We start from the raw sequence: 23,354 nt of genomic DNA, 5'->3' as shown, positions 1-23,354 counted from the left end.
GAATAAAACAAATATAAAAACCCAATTCTTTGGAAGTAAACTGTCCAGAAATTATTATCACTTCAAGGTACCATTAAGAAGTTGGTTCATGGGGCAGCTACTTGGCGCAGTGGATAGAGCAATGGTTTTGGAGTCAGGAGGACCTGAGTTCAAATCCAGCCTTAGACACATAAAACTCACTAGCCGTGTGACTCTGGGCAAGTCACTTAACCCCATACCAAATAAGCAAATAAATAAATGAATGAATGAATAAATAAATGAATAAGTTGGTTCATTTCCTCATATATCGTTGAACTTCTGACTTTCTTTGAAAGTGCATTTGAACTCATAAGTAACCAAGAACATATGAGAAGAAAACTCAAAAGAGCAGAGATTACTGTGACAGAAGAGAAAAATAATGAAGCTAAAAAGAATTCATGCAGGTACTGTGTTCATCATACTTCAGTAATTATGTTAATTTATTGGAGCACATAAATGAGCCGTGTCTAGGATGTGAAGTCAGGAATGGGGTGGCATTTGTTCTGCCCATTGGAGGGAGTACTAAATGAGATCACAGATTTATTAATATATTAAAGTTATACTACAGCTATACTCAGCCTCACCTACACAGGACTCATTAGAAAGGAAAAAAATTCTGCTGAGCAGCCCAGATGGATGTCATAAGATGAATTCATGTGTTTGCTTAATTCTTTGGTGAGCTCCTTGCAACCCAACCACTTAGTTAAACTTGAATAATTTGGTTCCAAGTGAATAGCAGATTAGAAAATGAAGGCTTCTTCAGGCAAACACATGACAGTGATGAGAAGTGATAATTGACAGCCACATAGAAAGTGAAGAAATGAGCTGTTATAGAAAGATATGGGGACCTAATCAAAAAGCAGAACATTGTGGAATTATTTGGTATGATTAGCCCTATATACTGATTAAACCTAAAGGCATCATTGCTACAGCGTATTATAATTGATATTACTAGTAATACTGAGTCATCAAGAAAACTTTTGTGTTTTATAAACTCTGTTTCATAGACAAGGAAGCATATATTTTAGAATGATATCTGTCCAAACTGAAAAGCATTTTAACATTCAAAGGGGTAACCCCTTCTTTGATTGAACCAATTCATTCCCCGAGGGCTCTGGAGCCTTAAAGTTTTACTATTAATCCATGTTGAATAATTCCTGTATTAGGGTAACTGTAATGCATAGGCAAAATGTATGAAGAAAATGAATTTTTCGAGAAAAGAATGCCATCCCCCAAACCTATAATATTCCTTAACTGTAAATGGTTACATTTTGTGATACATTTGTGATAAAAATACAAATGAAGATTTTTTAAATGGAAACTCTTGGTTTTTGCATTTCAGGCTCTGTAGTGTCTAAACTTTTCAAATTAGCTTTGTTCTCGTACTGATCATTATGCAAGATAATCTGACACAATTCTGGTTATTAGTCTTCATGTAACTCCTGGCATAAGTACATGAATTTCATTAGGTCTTGCTATGATAGACTATTGTATATTCCTAATATGAAAAAATAAACTAGATTTTTAAAGTAATAAATAACGAGTGTCTGGGGTGAAATAAAAAATATTTGAGGTAAAAAAAAGCGATCAGAGAAAACTAATAATCTGATGAAATTATAAGAAGAAAGAATTAAAATTAGCCTATCTTTCTTTGTATAAAAGCATAAAATCTGGGGCAGAGCAATAACTCATTGTGCCTGGTAGTTTTCTCTGATTGGTTCCTTAACCTGTATGGCTCAGTCAGTCATCTAGCATTTATTAAATACCTACTATGCTAAGTGCTGGAGGAATTAAAAAAAATAATGTCTGCTCTCAAGGACCTCACAGTCTAATAGGAGAGACAGCATGAAGACAGTTACGTACAAAACAAGATAGCACAGGATAAATTGGGAATAATCTCAGAGGGAAAGTACTAGAAGAACTAGGAAAGGCTTCTTGCAGAATGTGGGACTTTAGCTGACTTAAAGAAACGCAGGGAAGCTAGGAGGCAAAGAGGAGGAGGGAGGGCATTCTAGGCATGGGAGACGGTGAGTGAAATTGCTTAGATTTAGGAGATGGAGTGTAGCTCGAGAGGAAGAGTAGACCAGTGTCACTATATTGCAGAGTACTGGAAGAAAGTATGGTTCTAGAGTCATCAGCAAGCATTCATTAAGCACCTATGAGATACCAGGCATTGTGGTAGGTGCTGGGCAAACAATCACAAATGTGGAACTGGCCCTACCCTTTAAGAGCTTACTGTAGCTGGAAAAGCCTGCATGTACGAACATAATATATATAAAAGAGATACAAAATGATAAAATGGAGGGAGAGGGAGAGAAGCACTTGAACTAAATCTTGAAGGGTCCTAGGAATTTTTAGATGAGGATGAGAAGGGAGTACATTGTAGATACGGAGGACAGCCAGTGCAAATGCACAAAGGTAGAAGAAGATGGAGTGTTATGTATAAGAAAAGGTAAGAGAAGCTTGGCAGGATCTCATTGTGCATGAAAGGATGTAATGTGAAAATAAGGTTGTGAAGGTGAGCTGGGACCAGATTGTCCAAACAATACATTGACATTTACTAATCCTTAAATACATTTGTCTATGCCTCTGAGCTTGTGCCTTATCTCCTGAACTGATAAAATTCTCTCTCCATCACAGAAATTCTAAAGAAGACCCTAAAACAGATAATACTAAAAATAGGATAAAAAATATGGAAAGAAATAATTTCATTGATGAATACTGACTCTTCTTTAGAGATTAGTTACTTCCCATTGAAGCATCAGAAATGTGCCTAATGAACATATATTTGTTATGACTGACAAATACTTGTTACAAACAGATATTTAAAATACACCAATAAGCAGCTATGTTAAACTGAAAAGACTTTATTTTGTCCATTACTGGACTGTCAGGCAATGTCACATAAAGGACTTTAGTCACTAACTTCCTCCCTGAAAGACCAACCTACTATCCACTATGACAGGTTGTCTCTCCTTACCTCAGTATTACAGTTTTATATATTTTCTGAAGCAATGACTCTAAATTTTGATGAAAGAAAAAATTAATCCTTTGTGGGGGTGTTTTTCTGATACTTCTCCTTTCCACAAAATAGAGAAGACAGAAAGGGTACAAGCCCAGGAAGAGCCAGAGTGATTTCTTCATCAAGCAGTAGTTGCTGTCAAAGATTTTTAAATGGCACAACAAATACCTTACAGCATTTTCTTTAAATGCCAAACCAAGGAGACTATTCCTAGAGGTAATAGGGAGGGGGGAAAAAACACAGTCAAATCACTTTGGCAAATGATTGGATTGGGAGAAAACTTGAGGTGGGGAGATCAACTGGGTTATTGCAGTAGTCCAATTTAATTCTTAAAAGAGTTTTCATTTTAAATTTTCTTTCTTCATTCAAAATCTACTGCCTTGTAATTTTTATCAGTTGATCCCAGAGATGTTCTTTGGAGCAAAACAGTGTTTTCTCTCTTTCATATCAGTCAACTTAACTATATGCTAGGCATTGTGTTAAGCATTTAAGCACCTTGGAAGGCCTTTAAAGACTTCTGTATATCTCTGCCACTCACTATTTGTGTGGGCTTCAGCAAATTGTTTGACCTCTCTGAGCTTCAGTTTTTTTCTTTAAAATGAAATTAGGTAGTCTTTAAGGACACATCCAGTTCCAATTCACTATGATTCTAACACTTCTCCTTAGTCTTCTTTAATTCAGGTTATCCATCTGAAAATAACTCCAACTTTCTGCATTGTTCTTGGTGTCTAGAATCTTTACTGTCCTGACCACTTTCCTTGGAATGAATCAGGTTAAGAGAATCTCAGAATTGAAAGCACCTCAGGCTGTCTAGTCTTAACTGATGCCTAATTTAAAAGGTCATCCAGCCTTCTCTTGAATACTTTTTTTCAGGTTAAATCTCCTAGCCCCTGTTCCACTTTTAGATAAAATCTAATTGTTAGGAAGTTTTTCTTTATATTGAACATGGATCTTCTCTGTAACACTGCTCATAGATGTCCTTTCTGGAATCAGTCAGAAGTGTAATCTTTTTTTCTGCACGACATTTCTTCAAGTAAATGAAGACAGCTGTGATGTTCCTTTTAAACTCTAGGATGTAAACATCCCCAGTTCTGTCACTTCATTCTAAAATAGTATGATCTTGAGACTCTTTGCCATCTTTCTCTGAATCCTCTTGTTTATCAATACTTCCTAAGAACTGAATTGAAAACAATATCTTACATATGATTTAACTGAGACAGAATATAGTGGTACTATCACATTCCTAGTCATAAATATTCCCATACTTTTCAGTATGCATCATGTCTATTTCTTATAGCACAGTAATATTCTATTACATTAGTGTATCACAGCTTGTTTAGCCATTCCCCAGTCTTTGGTTCTCTACAGCGTTAACAATTCTTTGCTACTACTTCTGAAAGTATTATTTCTAATGATCTGGGTGCTACATTTTATATTATTATGGGTTTTAAAGAGCGATTCCATCATGCTTTTCTTAATACTGTACCTTTTGCTAAGATTGTAAAACCTAGCATTTGTGTCTTTTTCATGTGAAATATAGCTAAGTTGTTTCTCTTATATTGTATTTCAGGGAGTGAATTTCTTTGATGACCTAAAGGCAAGACTTGATATTTTTTCTGATGAATTTCATATTGGGTCTTCTAGCATATTTTTATCAACTTTTGAAGTCATCTTAAATCTTGATTTCATCTTTCATCCCTTGTTTGTGGATCTGAGTTTAATGGTTTCTTGCCCCAGAAAATATTGTAAGGTATTTGTTGTGCCATTTAAAGATCTTTGACGGCAACTACTGCTTGATGAAGAAATCACTCTGGCTCTTCCTGGGCTTGTCAACCCCTTCTGTCTTCTCTGTTTTGTGGAAGGGAGAAGTACCAGAAAAACATCCCCACAAAGGATTAATTTTTTCTTTCATCAAAATTTAGAATCATTGCTTCAGAAAATATCTAAAATTGTAATGTTGTGGTAAGGAGAGACAACCTGTCATAGTGGATAGTAGGTTAGTCTTTCAGGGAGGAAGTTAGTGACTAAAGTCCTTTATGTGACATTGCCTGACAGTCCAGTAATGGACAAAATAAAGTCTTTTCAGTTTAACATAGCTGCTTATTGGTGTATTTTAAATATCTGTTTGTAACAAGTATTTGTCAGTCATAACAAATATATGTTCATTAGGCACATTTCTGGATGCTTCAATGGGAAGTAACTAATCTCTAAAGAAGAGTCAGTATTCATCAATGAAATTATTTCTTTCCATATTTTTTATCCTATTTTTAGTATTATCTGTTTTAGGGTCTTCTTTAGAATTTCTGTGATGGAGAGAGAATTTTATCAGTTCAGGAGATAAGACACGAGCTCAGAGGCATAGACAAATGTATTTAAGGGTAAATAAATGTCGATGTATTATTTGGACAAATAATTAATAGAAGCTCATGTCATAGAAACTTCTCATATTCAACATAAACAAAATGGAACTCATTTTTTGTTCCTTCCTCCCAAATCTTCACCTCTTTCATACTTGCTTGATTTTGTTGAAGGTACCACCATTCTCCCAGGTATCCGGATAACCTTTGTATTAATCCTCCACTCCTTTCTCTCTCTTTCACTGTACATATCTGATACACACTTGCCAGATCTTGGCATTTTTACCTACATGTCTCACACTGGCCATCTTCTGCACTCCCACAACTATCACCTTGTCACTTCCTGCCTAAATTATGGTAGTGGTTTTCTAATTGGTTTCCCTTCTTCAAGTCTATCCTCATTCTAGTCCAACCTCCATACTGTTGGTAAAGTGATTTTCCTTACTGGCAGTTCTGATCATGTTACTCTCTGACTTTATCAACACCAGTGGCTTCCTTTTTACTTATTGATCATATAGAAAATCCATTGTTTAGCCTGTAAAGCCCTTCACAATCTGGCCCCAACTTATCTTTCCAGCTTCTTTGTACATTACTCATCATCTCACACTCTCCAGTGCAACCGAACTGTCCTCTCTGTTCTTCACACAAGCATTTTCATCTCTTTAAATTGGTCCTATGGGCCCATGTTCCTGGAATGCATTGGCTCTTTTCTCTCTCTTCTTTCAAGACGTAGCTCATATGTCATGTACTGTGTGTTCATGTGCCATATACCATTCTACATGAAGCCTCATCTGACTTCCCCCAACTGCTAGTGCTTTCATTCTCAAACTACCTTTAGCTATTTTGTATTTATTCTCTATATGTTTATATGTGTACTAGTCTAGACCATTAATGTAAGATCCTTGAAAGTAGAGTTTGATTCTATGTATTTGTGTTTCTAGGTCTTGCACAGTGCCTGGAACATACTTGGTGCTTATTAAATGCTTGTTGATTGATTTGTTGATACTTTTGTATGTAGTCTCTTTATTGGGCTTTTAGACTTATTATCTTCAATTTGTGTTGAAGAAAAGTAGCTGAAATCAACATCTAAAAAATATAGGCCATATAATATTTATTTTAAACACTGACAGTGTGAAATACCATTGATACAAAAATATGGTGGTCTACTTTCATTTTCACATCAAGTTAGGAATAATTATCAGTTTGAGTTTTTAGTTTGGTTTTAAGGATTAAGATATTTTTCAGTATCAAATTGTAGAATTTTTAAAGCCTTATTTACTGAATTTTAGAAGTAATATAAATGCTGCTTTTTATAAACTGCTATTTAAGCAGTAAAATAATAGAATATCAGTGGATTCATTCATTTGCTTTTTACTTTTGATAGTCTTACCACAGTAAGTACATCCCTGAAAAGATGTATAGAAGTGTCATTTTTGTAAATCACATTTTAAATATACTAAGATTTGAATTCTTTGTTGGCCAGAGATGCTGTGTTTGCTTTGACAAAAGCAGAACATTGGGATTTTTTTTTATGAAGAACTAGGATTTTATTTTCTCTTTAAGAAAAAGTTGCTCTGTCAATATAAAAAATTATGACCAAGATTTTTGAAAATTCTAGCCTAATAGTCTTTAAAATTAAATACCTTATATGCAGTCTGTGTGGGCACTTAGGTGGCATATTGGGTAGAGAGTGCTGATCCTGGAGTCAGGAAGACTCATCTTCCTGAGTTTAAGTCTGGCCTCAGACACTTATTAGCTGGGTGACCCCTGGGTAGTTTATTTAACCTTGTTTATCTCAGTTTTCTTATCTGTAAAATGAGCAGGGGAAGGAAATGGCAAATCCCAAATGAGGTCATAAGTGGTTGAACACCACTGATCAACAAACAACAATGAAATACCGTTCTTATGTTAATACTTTTATTAAAAGCTTTTTGTTTTTAAACAACTATTAGTTTCCTTTTTTTGACTTTTTTTTCTCTAGGCAAAATAATTTGTTTGAAAATGCCCACACGCTGAATCAGGATGATGGTCTCAGGTGGAGGTACTTTAACCTAAAGCCACTGTACATATGTCACTAAGTTGAGAGCATAGCATTCTTCTAAATCTGCCACTCTAATCACTGTCATTTTCTTATTTTTCTTATCAGATATTTCACACATTTTGATGATTTTTCTGGAATGTTTATAAATATTTTGAGCTTTCTAAAACGTACAAAATTCTTAGATAATAGCTAACATTAGTTTACTATATGCCAGTACTATGCAAGTATTATCTCACTTAATCCTTAAAATAATCCGGGGACATAGGGGCTATTATTATAACCATTTTATAGATGGAGGAAAATGAGGCATATTAGTTGAGTGACTTGCTCAGGGTCACGTAGCTAATAAGTGGCTGAGCTTGGATTTAAACTCCGGTTTCCCTGACTCTAGGCCCAGCGCTACTATACATACTCCACATAGCTGCCCACATATAGTAAAGTAGTTCTGATGGTTTTCTTTTTTTCCAATCAATATATGAACCTCATTAAAGATTTTTATGAAATTTATGGGTTTTTTCCTGTTTAATTAAACAATTTTCAGAAATTCAAAATAAAAGTATAGAGAACAAAAGTTTAAAAATAAAATGGTCTTATGCCTATTCACCCTTATCTTAGGTTATTTATTTTTTATTCATTTATTAGAAGTAGGATTTCTTTAATTCTACTGTGTGCTACTATTTGAAGAGCTTTAGGGGATGCAGAAAAACAGTAATGTGCTCTCTGCTGTATTAGATTTTATGGGAGAAAAATGCTACTACTCCATTCAGCTCACAGCAACCTGAAGGTTCCTGGAAGCTGGATTGTGAACAATTTTTCCTTTTTTTAGTTCAGGCTGACTGTTTGCTAGCCATTGGAGAATTGTAAGCTGTAAACTGTATGTTTCAAACTAGTTTTTCCTGAAGTAGCAGTTACCATGTGATTACTGTCTCACATGGGGGTTAAGAGAAGCTGATGTTTTTTATTACAACTTTTTTAGTATCACAACTTGCCATTCTATTTTATGGACCACCAAACCAAAAAACAAACAGATGTGGTATCCATTTTTAAACTGTTTTCTGAGAATGAAACTGAATTCTAATATTCCAGTTATCCTAGAGTGAAACATTCTGTCTTGTTGAAAGTAGTGTTATAAGCAATTCTAATACTTTTCCTAGCCAAAGAAATTTCACGGATTGTTAGGAAATTGATCAACTCTTCAAAGTTTCCAAAGTTAATTTCTTTTCTTTTCTTTTTTTTTTTTTTTGCTTTTAGGCAGTTGAGGTTAAGTGACTTGCCCAAGGTCACACAGCTAGTAAGTGTCGTGTTTGGTCTGAGGCTGAATTTGAACTCAGGTCCTCCTGACTTCAGGGCCGGTGCTCTATCCTCTGCGCCACCTAGCTGCCCCAAAAGTTAATTTCTAAAACCTAAATTATTCCTTCAAAAATTAACAAAACTTTCAGAATCCACAAGAAAATAAAGGATTATTTTAAGACTTTAATGTTTGAAAATAAAATTGGAAAAGCTGTTTCTCAGTATAGAAAAGAATATTCTGAACTGGTGAACTCATTAACATTTCAAAGGACATTGATAACTGGTGATAATTTAATTTTTATAAATTTAAATGAGCTGAATACATCTATTGTAAAACCTTTTCTGCCTCCTTATGTTTTAAAGTTTTAAAGAAATATATTTCTTTTTTTTTGTGAGGCAGTTGGGGTTAAGTGACTTGCTCACAGTCACACCTAGTAAGTGTTATGTGTCTGAGGCTGGATTTGAACTCAGGTCCTCCTGACTCAAAACAATTGGATGAGAAGAATTTTTCATATTTTTATCTTTATAGTAAGAAAACTTTTTTAAGTTGCTTTTTTAGGATCAGCATGTACTTCCCATCCATCTCTTCTAATAGGTTGTTGAAAGTTAGATCTTGATGATTGGTTTTATATTAAGAGAAATCTGAAAAAGTGAAGATCTGTATAATCTGATATTCTAAATTCTGCCCTCCTGCTTCCTATTACTTCTTCCATTGTTAACTCTACTTCCAAATCCAGGTTCTAGCTTGCTATCACACACATTTGGGTAAGGTCTTTGATTTAACAGATACTTCTAAGTTTCAGATGAGTAGTGGCTAGGTAAATCAAAATTGTACTATAGCTAATTTTTTCCCTCAGCAATTTTTAACTAAATAAGACTAAAATAAGTCTTAGAATGTATCTATTTTGTGCAGTTAAGTTTTATGTTTTCTTCACAGACAGGATCCAGGCTATTTTAGCAGGGATATAACTGATTGAATAGTTTAAATAATAATGCCAAAGTAGAAGGATTGCTTTAAAACTTTTGTATGTATGCCACTAAATACTTACAGTATCATAGATTTACAGCTGGAAGGAACCTTATAGGTCATTGAGCCTAACTCTCCATCTCCTTGCCCATTTTACAGATAAGGAAACTGAGGCTGGGAAGATTAAGTAACTTGCTCAGCATCATGAAACTAGTTAGTTTCTGAGGCATGATTTGAATCCGTGTCTTACTCCAGGTCTAATGCTCTCACTTTGCCATGTTGCATAATAGTTTCTAAGTATTTGGGAATTTCTCATGGCAGGTACAAATTTTCCTATTTGCAAGGAAATATAATCAAGAATATGCTCTTGTAGCCACATAGAGGTTTCAAAATTTATATTCATCCATTGCTGAATTGTTAACATTTTGACTTCGATTTTGTGTTAACGGAGCTATAGTCACCAGGACCAAGTTGATAATGGTATGATTTTTTTACAGGCAAGCAAAGAATATTCCATGTTAAACTTTGACTCATGCAATTTAATTTATTGTAAAGGGTGTACTTGATCTGATAAGGGAAGTCAGGTGGTCATTTTTTATTTTAAATCTTTCTCATTGTTCCATTTTCCCCATCAGAGCCTAAGTCAGCATTTGTTCATGGATTTTTTTCCCTCATTTAGTAGGTAACCAAAATGCTCTTGTGTTTATGTGTGGAAATCTAGTGAATGATGTCAGTGTAAAAACTATAAAGAATGTACCCTTGAGCTCTTGTTTTAGTACTCAGCTATAAAATAGAATTTTAGTACTCTTCATTTCTGTGCCATTTGAAAGTATGATCAAGTTCCCATATAATAATACAGGTAAAAGTTGACTCTTGGAGTACAGGACTTTGTTTCCTTATACTGTGTTTTTAACTTATGCATTTGCATCTTTCATATGTACCACATTTACTATTTAAATATAGAAGGTTTTGTCTCATGTTTTGTTTGGGAATATCTTGCTTATTGGAAATACCTCACTAATTTGAAACTTAAAATTTGGTTTTGTTTGGAAATAAGAAGTCACACATTTTTGATTCCTTTAGTGAACTGACCTAGTTGCAGTTTAGTGTCTAGTCCTTAATTAAAAAATAGAACAAAACTTCAATTTAACTATATGCTTTTCAAAACTTTTCATTAGCTTTTTTAAAAAGAAATTATTAAAATAAAAGTACTTACCTTATCAGGAATATATTTTTCAAACTTCTCATTTTTGTTCCAGGAAATATTGATGAGGATGTTGTGGTGATTGAAGCATCCTCCACTCCACAGGTCACTGCCAATGAAGAAATTAATGTTACCTCAACTGACAGTGAGGTGGAGATTGTAACAGTTGGTGAAAGCTACCGGTAAGAGTTTATCTTATTTATGTAACATATATGTAAATAGAAATAAGTGGATGCAAAACTTTAGCATTCAGGATGCACACAACTAGACAAACAAATTGTTCATAGTTTGACAAAATTGAATTTGTTTGTGTTAATGGCATATTTATATTTAGAATTGAAATTAGAGTAATTTTTGCTAATCTTTTAATCATGACATAAATTAAATGTTTAAAGGATCTTGAATTCTCACTTTGTTCTGTTTATTTTCTTATTTGTCCTAGGTTTGACTTAACACTAATATGTTAGGGAATCTTAATTTTATAAATGTAACTTTTTTTTTTTAGGTTTTAAGGTACCATCAATCTTGAAATACTATTTTGTCATTAAGAATAAGAAAATGTGGAATATTAAGAAGTATGGGAAAATGTATATGAAGTACTGCAAAGAAGAAAAAAAGAACTAGAGTAAAGATTAGTAGATAATTTTAGGGTTTTTTGTTTTGCATTTTTTGTTGTGAGTGGTTTTAATTTTAAGGTTCTCTTTTAGGGGGCATAAATTTAAGTGAGTAATTGTTTTCACAAAAAGAAAGAAAACAATCATTAGCCTGGACAAAGTTTTAATAAGCTCCAAAATTTTAAAAATGAGAAATTCCAAAATTCAGAGTTAGACAGCAAATAAGGCATTTGGGTGAAGATGGATGAAGAGAGAAAGAAGTGTTATTATCATCTGAGTTTATCACAAATTATTTGGAAAGGAGAAAATAGATGAGAAGTTCAGGAAGCCTGTAAAGCCAGACTTACAGACATGGTAGTGATGGGGTGGGGTGGTATAGTAATCTAGAAGTCAGCTGTAATTACCTGCTTAGGACAGAGCAGCTAATAAATTCCTGGCTTGATTTAATGATCATTTCATCCTTTAAAAGGTGGAGGAACCTCTGAGTGAAATTACTATTTTAGATCTGATTAAAATCAACAAGAAAGAAATAGAAGTAGAAATGATAAAAAACTTGAGGGGATATAAGCACTCCATATTAAAATGAGTTTATAATGAAGGTGAGCCATGTATCTAAGGTTTTGGGAGGACAGATGTCAACATTTTCAGAGAAAAATAGAATCCTACAGATTAAAAACCTGATAAAGCAGTTAAACAAAACAACTGATGCAGAGACCATAGCTGATAGTGTATCCCTCTTTCTGACAGTGATCAGTTAGCATCTCTATAGAGATGATTCCCAAATCTGTATATTAAGCCCCAATCTCTCTCTTGAGCACCATTCCTGCATCACCACCTGCCTTTTGGACATCTTGAATTGAATTTCCCATAGGTGTCTTAAATTAAAATACTCTAAAGAAAATCATTATCTTCTCTGCTCCTCCAAATTCTTTCACTACCCACTTTCTTAGTACTGTTGATGGCACCACTATCCTCCCAGTCACCTAGACTCAAAATCTAGGTGTCTTCCTTGACTCCTCATTCCCTCTCTCATTAGTCATGTCTAATCTGTTGCCAAGTCCTGTTGATTCTACCTTCATAGTATTTTCCCTATGTATACTGTTCTTTCCATTCACATAGACACAATCCTCATTTAGGTCCTCATCACCTCTTTCCTGGACCATTGCTATAGTTATGTGGTTAGTTTCCCTGCCTTAACTCTCCTCATTCCAGTCAATCCATCCTTCACTCAGTTGCCAAAGTAGGTTTTTTAAAGTGAAGATCTGTAAACACCTTTTTTTGACACTGGGCTCTTAATGACTTTGCCTCTTCTTTTCCATGACTTTTTTTTTAATAGTGTTTTTTTTTCCCTAATTATGTGTAAAGATAATTTTTAGCATTCATTTTTATGAGATTTTTGAGTTTCAGATTCTTTCCCTCCCTCCCCTCCGCTCTTCCTTTTCCATGCTTTTTATTCTCCTCCACATGTTCCGTGTTCCAGCAACACTGACCTACCTGTAATTTCTGCATCAGGAACACTTGCATCTCTTTTTTCCCTTTCTTGAGTTTGTTCTCATTGTCCCCCACACCTTGGAAGGAAGGCAGGAATCATTTATTAAGCCCTTACTATTTGCCAAGTATTGTGCTAAGCACTGTGGATACAAATAAAAGCGAAAAGAAAGTTACTTCTCCTAAGAAGTTTTTGTTCTCTTGGGAGAAGACAATGCACTGAAGGTAACTCAAAAGGGAGTGTGGGGAGGATGAAAGGAACCAGTGCAAAGGGCATAGTTTTGAAGTCTAGAAGCCAAGAACAGGGTCAGAAGGGAAATTAAGGCCAGCCAGGATCCTGCCACAAAATGGAGGTTTGAGGAAGAACTCACTAATGGGAGATGGAGACATGCCTTATAGTGGGATAATCCATGTTGTGAAGGCCACAGGAATGGTCAGATGTTCCAAGGTGGGGAGACCCTAGGCTTTGAGGGAAGTTCCAGAATGAGACAGCATCGTTTGGAAGTCCAGAAACCTTAGAGAGCCTAGGGAGGAATGAAGGCTAGCCTCTTTACAAAATGGAGGCCCCTTCTTCTGCCTATTAGTTTCTGACTTCCTTGAAGTCTCAGCTCAAATAGTATTTATTCTAGGAGGCCTTTCCCTATTCCTTTACCTGGTAATGCTTTCTTTTCTCTTTTGTACCTTCCATCAACAGTCTTGTACCTCCCTAGCTGTTTACTGTTGTCTCCTCCCTTATCTCTTCCATTAGAATGTAAAATTGTTGAGGGCTGTGACTTTGGTTTTGCCTTTTTTTGTTTCCCTAACCCTTAGTATCCTTAGTACCAGGTCTATCATATAGTGAGTAGTTAATAAATATTTGTTGACTGATTTAATTTATGTTTCCACTGTATTATTTTTGAATGGAAAATAAATGTAAAGAAATATTTTATCATGTGGAGTTAAGTTTTTAGTTCAGTGTGTTGAAAACTGATAGTATCCAATCCTTAAAGGTCTTTATTTAAATGCAGAGCTTCTTTAAAGCTTGGACTATAGCTCTGGAACCAACAAACTGGCCATTATATTTAAGGCTAATATTAACTCTTCTGGGCCCCTGGATGTCAGTGTAGTTCCTACATGTGTTCTCTTATCTGTAAGCCAGGAGCTAGATGAGCCTAATTTTGTTTTCAAGTACCCTAGTTCTCAACCACTCTGACCGGTAGTGGTAAGAATACAAATAGTATTCTCCTTTCTGGAATCCTGAACCTTTATATGTATACCATTTTACCTATAGTGAATAAGTTTCAGTCATTAGCTATCATATAAATGTTTTATCAAAACCAAGGTGAATGTTTCAAGTAACAGTTGAATCTTTTCATCCCTTAAACCAAATATTGGTATGTCCTTACTACTGGTGAACTCAGTCATCGCATTTACTCTTTAGTGGATTTTGATTTTCCTTAGTCAAAGGTTTGGATCTTATTAGGGGAGGTTTTCTGGGAAGACCTTGCCTGGTAGAATTTATAAGGAAAAAGGGGCATTGAGATTTTTCAGTTTGAGCTTGTAAATCACATTAATTTCATCATAGTAAAATTTAATTTTTAAAGGTCTCGTTCATCAGTTGGACACTCCAGATCTCACTGGGGCCAAGGCTCAAATTCTCATACTACTCGGCCACAGGAGCCACGAAACCGTAGTAGAATTTCTACAGTTATACAGCCCTTGAGGCAGAATGCAGCAGAAGTTGTGGACCTTACTGTGGATGAAGATGGTAGGTTGGAATGGTGTCAGTACATTTATACATGAAAGGGAATGTGTTTGAGCTGAAAATTCCATTTATAAATTAGCAGAAATTTAGGCACATATTTGTAGTATGCAAAGGGGTTGTCATCTTTCCCGTGTATGTTATGATTGTATGTATGTTTGAGATAAAGACTGTACCCAAATTATGGACCAGTTGTGTATTGAAAGTTTATGTTGTAGGGATACTTCCTCTAGAAACAATGTTATAAATATTACTTTAAATTATGATAGGGATCCTTAAAATAAAACTCATGGTATAGATGAATTTTATAATATAGGAAAGAATACAGTTTTACCACAAGTAGTAGTTAAATAGAAAAATGAAATTAAATAGTTTATTTTTAATGCTGGTGTTTTAACATGTGGAAATTTAAATAAAAGGGAATGAAAAGGTATGTGGGAGTTTTGAAGAGATTTTTTAGAGGGGTACTTAATGATCATCTTCAAGAAATTACAAATGAACTTGGGGATATACCTTATTTATGAGCTGGGAATTGTGATTTGGGTTGGTTGGTTGGTTTGTTTTTCCTACTGCATTTGCCTTAATTTTGTCAAGTCAGCATTGCTAAACATTTACTGTAGGTAAAGCTGTTATGCTTAGAAAGATAGGATAGTAAAATGAAGGTAAACAAAGATAATGTTCTAGTGAGATGCAGTCTTAACTCTTCTTTCCTGACATTGTGTAACATTGTATATGAGTAGCAGAGACCTAGACTTCGGTTTTCTTTGCCTCCTCTCAATTGCGCTGCTTTGATAGGGCAAGGGAATTTGTGCCTGTTAACTGTGAACTGACTGTGGCCACCTATTTTATCAAGTATTTTGTCATAAAATGGAAGTCAGACATTTTTTACTCTAGTGATATTTTACTAATTATTATTAAGTATTGTTGATTATTAATATGGACATTCTTTTTATGATATTACTTCACATTTCCTATTAAATTTTTTACCCTCCCTGATTCCTTGTAGCACATAGAGTTAAATAAATCACTACATTGGCCATATCCAGAAATTTATGAATCATTCTTCACCAATAATTATCACTATACAAAATGAAGTTCTGGAATCTTTTTGTATTCATTTCCTTTACATTTTTGTTGTCATGCAAATTATTTTCTTGGCTCTGCTTATTTTGCTTTCTTTCATGTGATGTTATTGCTTAATTTTAGGGAATTTTTCTTTATCGTATGTCTGTCTACTTGTGCTTTGACAGAATTTATATCTCCTGAAATGGTATGTTTATATAACTAATCCTACTAGATATAAAGTTATTTAAAACATTTTAACTTACCTTTAACAAAAATTAAAACAATTTTTAAAAATTTGAAATAATAAATATTTTATGCTTTTTCTTAGAACCCACAGTAGTACCAACCACCTCTGCTAGAGTGGAATCCCAGGTTGTGAGTTCTTCCAATAACAATTCAAATGCATCTACCTCAGAGCAGGCCTCTGAAGCTACTTCAGCTGTCTCCAGTACCCAGCCCTCTGTAGTGTCAGAAACTTCTGCCCTTCCCAGCAATAGCTCTGCTGGTACTTCAACAGGAGGTATGTGAAATTCAGTATTTCTTTTTCAGCTTCTTCACTTTATTTTTTCAATAAAATTCATTCACTGATTTTATTAGTGAAAATATTGGCACTGTTTTAAGAAATTTTAGTCATGTCAGTATGAGACAGTTATTAGATTGGAACAGACTTCATTCTTGTTGAACAGTGGTTGGAAGTTATATTGGAATAGATTATTATTAGGGATTTAATGTTAAAGAATGTATTTTCAGCCAATGACTAAAATATTTTAGCTCAACTGATTCACTTTTGTCTTTTTGTTCACTTACTAAGAATTCCTGCTGCGTAGTAAATTCTTAATCAGTTCTGGTTATTAACAGAAGCATAATTTTCAACTCTCTTTAAGAAAATAATAATAATGGCATTTAAGAGTGTGCTTAAAGATTAAAGGGGAATTCTGGTCCATTAGCAAAAAATAAAGAGTCCTTAAGAATAGGTGTACTTCCATAATGCGAAAAGATTTGGTATTTCATACTGAGATATATAGTATAACTGGTTGTGAGTTGGAAGTAACCTGTGATTTCTTTGATTTAGGTTTTCCCTCCAGTGGTGCAGACAACCAGCCTTCCATGCACTCTATGCTGTGCAGTTTTTGTCTGTGTCTTCAGATAAATTTTCCATAGAGAGATCCCCCAAATATAATGGGGGAAGGAGTGTTGAATTTTAGTTTACATGGCATCATGAGGGCTATTCTTTACTTATCACTCAGTGTCACTACTTGACTGGCCTTCATTGTCAAGTATACGCCTTTTTTTTTTAAACTTTAGATTTATTTTTTTATTTTTAAAATTTACTTAGTATTTTATTTTTCCCTGATTACATGTAAAAACAGTTTTTGACATTCGTTTTTAAAACTTTTTGAGTTCCAAATTCTCTCCCTTCCTCCCTCCCCTCATTGAGAAGGCAAGCTATTTGATACAGGTTATACATGTGTAGTCATACAAAACATATCTTGATATTATTCATGTTGTGAAAGAAAACATATACCAAAAAAAGCTTAAAGAAAGTAGAAAAGTATGCTTCAATCTGTATTCAGACATCTGTTCTTTGTCTGAGATGGATAGCAATTTTCATCATAAGTCCTTCAAAGTTGTCTTGGGTCATTGTATTGCTGAGAATAGCTAAGTCATTCACAGCTGATCATCTTGTAATGTTGCTATTGCTTTGTACAGACTACGTTTCACTTTGCATCAGCTCATGTAAGTCTTTCCAGGTTTTTCTGAATGTATCCTGATCATCATTTCTTATAGCACAGTAGTATTACATCAGAATTACATAGCACAATTTATTCAGCCATTCCTTAATTGATGGGCATCCTCCCAATTTCCAGCTTCCAGCCACTGAAAAGAGCTGCTGTATTAATATTTTTGTATATCTAGGTCCTCTTCCCTTTTGTTTTTTATCTCTTTTTGAATACAGACCTAGTAGTAGTGCTGCTAGGTCAAAGGGTATGCATGGTTTTGTAGCCCTTTGTGTGTAGTTCTAGGTTGCTCTAAAGAGTTGAATCGTCTCACAACTCTACCAACAGTGCATTAATATCTCATTTTTCCCACGTCTCCTTCATCATTTTTCATTCTCCTTTTCTGCCCTACTACCTAATCTAATAGCTATGAGGTAGTAACTCAGAATTGTTTCAGTTTGCATTCCTCCAGTCAACAGCGATTTAGATCAGGGCTTCTTTAACTTTTTTCACTTGAAACCCCTTTTTGCCTGAGAAATTTTTACACCTGGGTATATAGGTATATATAATAGGTATACAAATCAAACATTTACTGATAATAAATCATAAGGAAATTTATTTCAAAACAATTATTTGGTATACATATAATTTTTACCAGTTTTTAAAGATGATGAAATCAAATTTGCATACTAATGAGATGGATTTGCTTGTTTATTTTTACGTAAATAATTAAATCTTGGTGGAATATTTGATACTGCAAGACATAGAACATCTTCAGCATTTTCCAGAGTTGATTGATATTTTGATTTTATAATCATCAGTGCTGAGAATGCTGCTTCGCATAAATACGTAGTACAAAATGGCAGAAGTATGTTTAGGGCCATTTTGGAAATTGTTGAAAATTCTTTTCTAATCCCAAGCCAGAATTCATTTAACAAATTTGTATGTACAATAAAAACACTTCAGGTCATAATATACAATAGTCTTGATCTAAGCTGAGGTGTTTCTGGCAGCATTGGTTGGTATTTCGTAGTGTGACAGCATATGTAGTGCAAAGTGTACATATTGTGTATTCAGAACCAGGGCTGCAGTGAAGTTGAGCGATGCAACACAGGCAAGCACTGCCAGAAACACCTCAGATTCATTACGTGTTTGATTTTGAAATAATTTTTGGTTGTTGTGCAGTCAGAAACCTTTTACTGTTGCCAAATTTTTCACAATCCCACATTCAGTTGCAAGGTGCACTGTCACCACTGCCCCCCTCCACCTCCCAGTTACAACTCCCAGTTCAAGAAGCGCTGCTCTAGAATATGTCCTTCTCAAATTGGTCTCTTGAGCCTTTATTGGAAGTAGCTCATCTAGACTACTTTAGTTTACCTGTTTTATCCTTTACTCAGGCCTCAGTACCCCTAAGTGCTAGTTTCCCTTTTTCTTTACTGCTTTTATATGGGCAGGGTATAACTTCAGGAAGCTTTGCTTCACTGTCTCGTGAAAACTTTTTTTGTTTATACAGGGTATTCAGCTTCTTTCTGAGCCTTCGTTGCTTTGTCAAATGCCCCTTAAATCCCCTATCTCATGATGCGTATCCTTTTCCCCTTATTCTGTTTACTTTGATCTCTGAAATTTTTTGTAAGGTGATGGGTATTTATGCCTCTATCTAGATCAGGGATTTTAAATTTGGGATACAGGGGGTCTTTGGATAAATTCAAGGGGCCATAAACTTGTATGAGAAAAAAATTATTTTTTATTTTCACTAACATCCACCTGAAGTTTAGCATTTTCTCAATTTTAAATTTTTAAAAATTGTTGTTCTGACAAGAGGTCCATAAGGCTTTGTCAGACTGCTAAGGGTTCAATGACACACAAAAATATGATTTATTGTTGAGTCATTTCAGTTATGTCCAGCTAGTTGTGACCCTGTTTTGGGGTTTTCTTGGCAAAGATACTGGAGTGGTTTTCCATTTCCTTCTCTAGCTCATTTTACAGATGAGGAACTGAGGCAGACAGGGCTGAGTTGCCCAGGGACACACAGCTAGTAAATGTCTGAGGCCGGATTTGAACTCTTCTTGAGTGCTTTTATCCACTTTCCCAGCTAATTGCACTCAAAAAAGTATAAGAACTCCTAATCTAGAACCTTCTATCTTCTCTCTCCCCTGCCTCCAGTTTTCCTCTTTTTCTGTTTTTGAATTGATTTTTTAAATCTGTTTTTTGCTTTTAGCCCTTTTTAATGTAGCATTTAATGATGAGAGAAGGAGAGAGAGAAGGAAAGAGTGAGAGTGCTTTTCTTTGGTGCAACTTGCTTTCATTAGACCACTTTTTTAAAAGGATGCTACAGGGTGTTACTCTGCTGGTTCCAGCATGTTCACAGATTCTGAATTTCCTTCTCTCTGAAAGGTTGGAGTTTGTAGCAAAATTTTCATGCTGAATGTATGTTGTAAGCAAGTTATTTTCTACCTGTAGACATTTGGTAGTTATTCTAATGGTTAATAGACATCTATTTATAGAATTAAATATAAATGTCTGTTTATAATAATTCTTAGGGAATGGCAAAATTGAATTAAATAGAATAAAAGAGATGTAAAAAAAATTATAGTCTGAAATATTGGCTTTTGTTACCTTTTGAAATAGTGAATTCCACATTATTTTTTCTACATTAGCAAACATTTTTTTTTCTCTCCCATCTTGCTATCCCTTGGGCAACCACTGAGGAAAAAGACTTTGTCTTTTGCTTAACTTTTTTTTGCCCTCCAGATTCTTTTGAGTCTAATAAGCAGTATATTGCTTAGAACACTTGGTACTCAGAACAGCAGAGTATTTAAGTCATTATACCAGTGATTTATGGACATTTAGCTTTTAAACAAATGTAATCCATAGAGTAAAGTCTGAATTGAATAAGAATTTAATTTAATATCCTTAACTTTGGTGTGTCTGCTTTAATATGGAGAAAACAAACAACAGGCCTCTTTTATTCTTACCAAATTACTCTTATCAAATCCTGAGGGCCACTGTCTTAGATCATTGTAATCCTGAGAAAAACTGAGTCATTCGTAGTTGATCATCACATGATGTTGATGATACTGTGTACAATGATTTCTTGGTTCTGCTCATTTCATTTTGCATTTGTTTGTACAGGTCTTTCAGTTGTTTCTGAAATCTGCTTGTTTATCATTTCTTATTGCACAGTAGTATTCCATTGCATTCATATACCACAACTTGTTTAGGCATCCCCTCAATTTCCAGTATTTTACCATCAATTTCCAGTATTTTACCATCACAAATAAGGCTGCTATAAGTATTTTTTACACTCGTAGATCCTTTTCCCTTTTTTATAATCTCTTTGGGATACAAACTAGTTGGATCAGATGCTATGCACAGGTTGGTTGCTGTTTGGGCATAGTTCCAAATTGCTTTGCAGAATGATTGGATCAGTTCTCAACTCCACCAGCAGTACATTAGTGTCCCGATTTTCCCACATCCTCTCCAACATTTATCATTTTACTTTTTTGTCATATTACCCAATCTGATTGGTGTGAGGTGGTATTTCAGAGTTGTTATAATTTGCATTTTTCTAATCAAAAGTGATTTAGAGCACTTCTTCATATGCCTGTAGATACCTTTGATTTCTTTATCTGAAAACTGCCGGTTCATATCCTTTGACCATTTATTGTTTTGGGAGTGGTTTATATTCTCATAAATTTGACTTAGGGCAATACACTGGTGAGGTGGTAAAGGAGAAAGAGAACAAATAGGAGGAAGAATAGGATGGAGGGAAATACACAGTAGTAATCATAACTTAGTGAATGTGAATGGGATGAACTTTCCCATAAAACAGAAGCAGGTAGCAGAGTAGATAAAAAAAAACAGAATCCTACAATGTATAGCTTACAAGAAACATGCTTGAAGCAGAATATATTATACTTCAGCTGAAATTTAAAATGCAAAAAGCAGGGATAGCAATCCTGATCTTAGACAAAGTAAAAGCAAAAGCAAACCTAATTAAATGAACAAAGCATTTTAAGAGAGGCCAGGACAAGGAGTCCAGATTGACATACAGAGTTGTCTAGTCTAGTGTGTCTTTGGGCAGCAAGAGGTTGTGCTATATTAGTTATATGTTTAAGGCCCTGAAGTTTCCTGGTAACTGCTTTGAGCAGCAGATAATTTTTTTTATACATTAATTTTTAAAATGTTGAGTTCTAAATTCTCTCTCTACCTCCAGCCCCTTCTCCACCCATTGAGAACATGTACAATATGATACCCATTATAAATGTGAACTTATGTAAAGCATATTTTTATATTAGCCATGTTGCACCTTTCTCTCTTCTTGCCCCTCCCCCCACCATGGAAAAAAAAGAAAGTGAAAAAAATTGTTTTAGTGTGCACTCAAATTCATTAGGTCTCTCTGTGGAGGTGGATAGTATTTTTAATCATGAGTCCTCTGGAATTGTTGTGGATCATTGTAGCCAAGGCTTTCATAATTGATCATCGTTATACTATTGCTGTCACTGTGTATAGTGTCCTGGTTTTGCTCACTTCACTTTGTATCAGTTCATTTAAGTCTTCCCAGGTTTTTCTGAAACAATCCCCATCATCATTTCTTACAGCACAGTAGTATTTCATCACAGTCATACACCACAACTTGTTAAGACGTTTCCCGGTTTATGAGCTCCCCCTCGTTTTTCAATTGGCAATAGTTCTAAATAGTTTAGGTTAAAAGTGGATTTTGGAAATCAGGTAAGCTGGGAAGGATCGAGAAATAAATTTCCAGTAGAGAATTTACACAGGCAGAGATGAGAACATCCAAGGAGGCAAGAGTGTAGAAAGGAATATGGTATCCAGGTCAAAGAATCTAGCCTAGTAAAGGCTGGATAAAATGATCTAGACCCAGAGATACAGGCCTAAAGTTATTATAGGAGTTCAGAATGTTTGGGAAGGTTCGAGCAGATAAACACCAAGGGACAGTACTAACAAGACAGACTGTTACATTGGGATAGAAGTTATCTTCCTTCTTTCCTGGTTTATGTTCCCTATCTACTTTGTGTATACAAAGGTTCAGTGATGAGAAATGGCAAAGTGAGTATTTTTGATAGCAGCAGAACTAGGTCTTTGGATGAATTGTCTGTCTCTTTTAAGTTTGTGGCTGACCCAGTATATGTCAGGGGTTATGTGTTTTGGACACCAGGCACAGCAGCCTTTACTATGAGGGATATCTTCACAGTGAAGATGTGCATGCTGCATTGAATTTTATTTGTATAAGGCATAACTGCTTGATTTACCCTAATGGAGGAAGAATTCCTTGGTGTTAGCCATTTGTCCCCAAATTCTTTTTTTTTTTTTTGTAGGCACTGGGGGTAAGTGACTTGCCCAAGGTCACACTACTAGTAAGTGTCAAGTATCTGAGGCCGGATCTGAACTCAGGTCCTCCTGACTCCAGAGCCAGTGCTCTATCCACTGTGCCACCTAGCTGCCTCCCCTAATTTTTTTTTTCCCCTCAGCTTTATTATTCCTTCCTCCTAACTTCCAGTGTGGAAACAAATAGGAGATAATATTCTCATCTTTGAAAAAAATGAGTTACCTACCATTAAACATTTTTCAGAATGTCTGTTTTTCTGAAGCGTGCTTTCACCAAAACTATCCTATGGGCATAAGGTTTGATATACAAACAAAATAATTTGCCTATTAAGAGTGTTGTAATTCTGTCATGATTTGTCCTTGGCTTGAAAAGTTGAAAAGCAGGAGTCCTCAAACTTTTTGATCTCCAGATACATTCTTAAAAATTATCGAGGATGCTCCTCCCCCCAATAACTTTCATTTATTGGGTTATGTCAGTTG

At 34.9% G+C, this 23,354-nt stretch overlaps 1 protein-coding gene across 1 annotated transcript in view; it reads left to right on the top strand.

Annotated features, from left to right (window-relative positions):
• Positions 1–23,354, top strand: part of RNF111 (ring finger protein 111) — a 93,797-nt gene that overhangs the window by 37,806 nt on the left and 32,637 nt on the right. Inside the window, 3 exon segments of the mRNA XM_020981896.2 lie at positions 10,955–11,081; positions 14,585–14,748; positions 16,136–16,327. Of these exon segments, the coding sequence (XP_020837555.1) occupies positions 10,955–11,081; positions 14,585–14,748; positions 16,136–16,327 (483 nt within the window).

This window comes from Phascolarctos cinereus, unplaced genomic scaffold (genome assembly GCF_003287225.1).
Source record: "Phascolarctos cinereus isolate Bilbo 61053 unplaced genomic scaffold, phaCin_HiC Scaffold_3;HRSCAF=262, whole genome shotgun sequence".
NCBI lineage: Eukaryota > Metazoa > Chordata > Mammalia > Diprotodontia > Phascolarctidae > Phascolarctos > Phascolarctos cinereus.
Note: the sequence above shows the minus strand (reverse complement) of the source record. Positions and strands in the feature narration are given on the sequence as shown.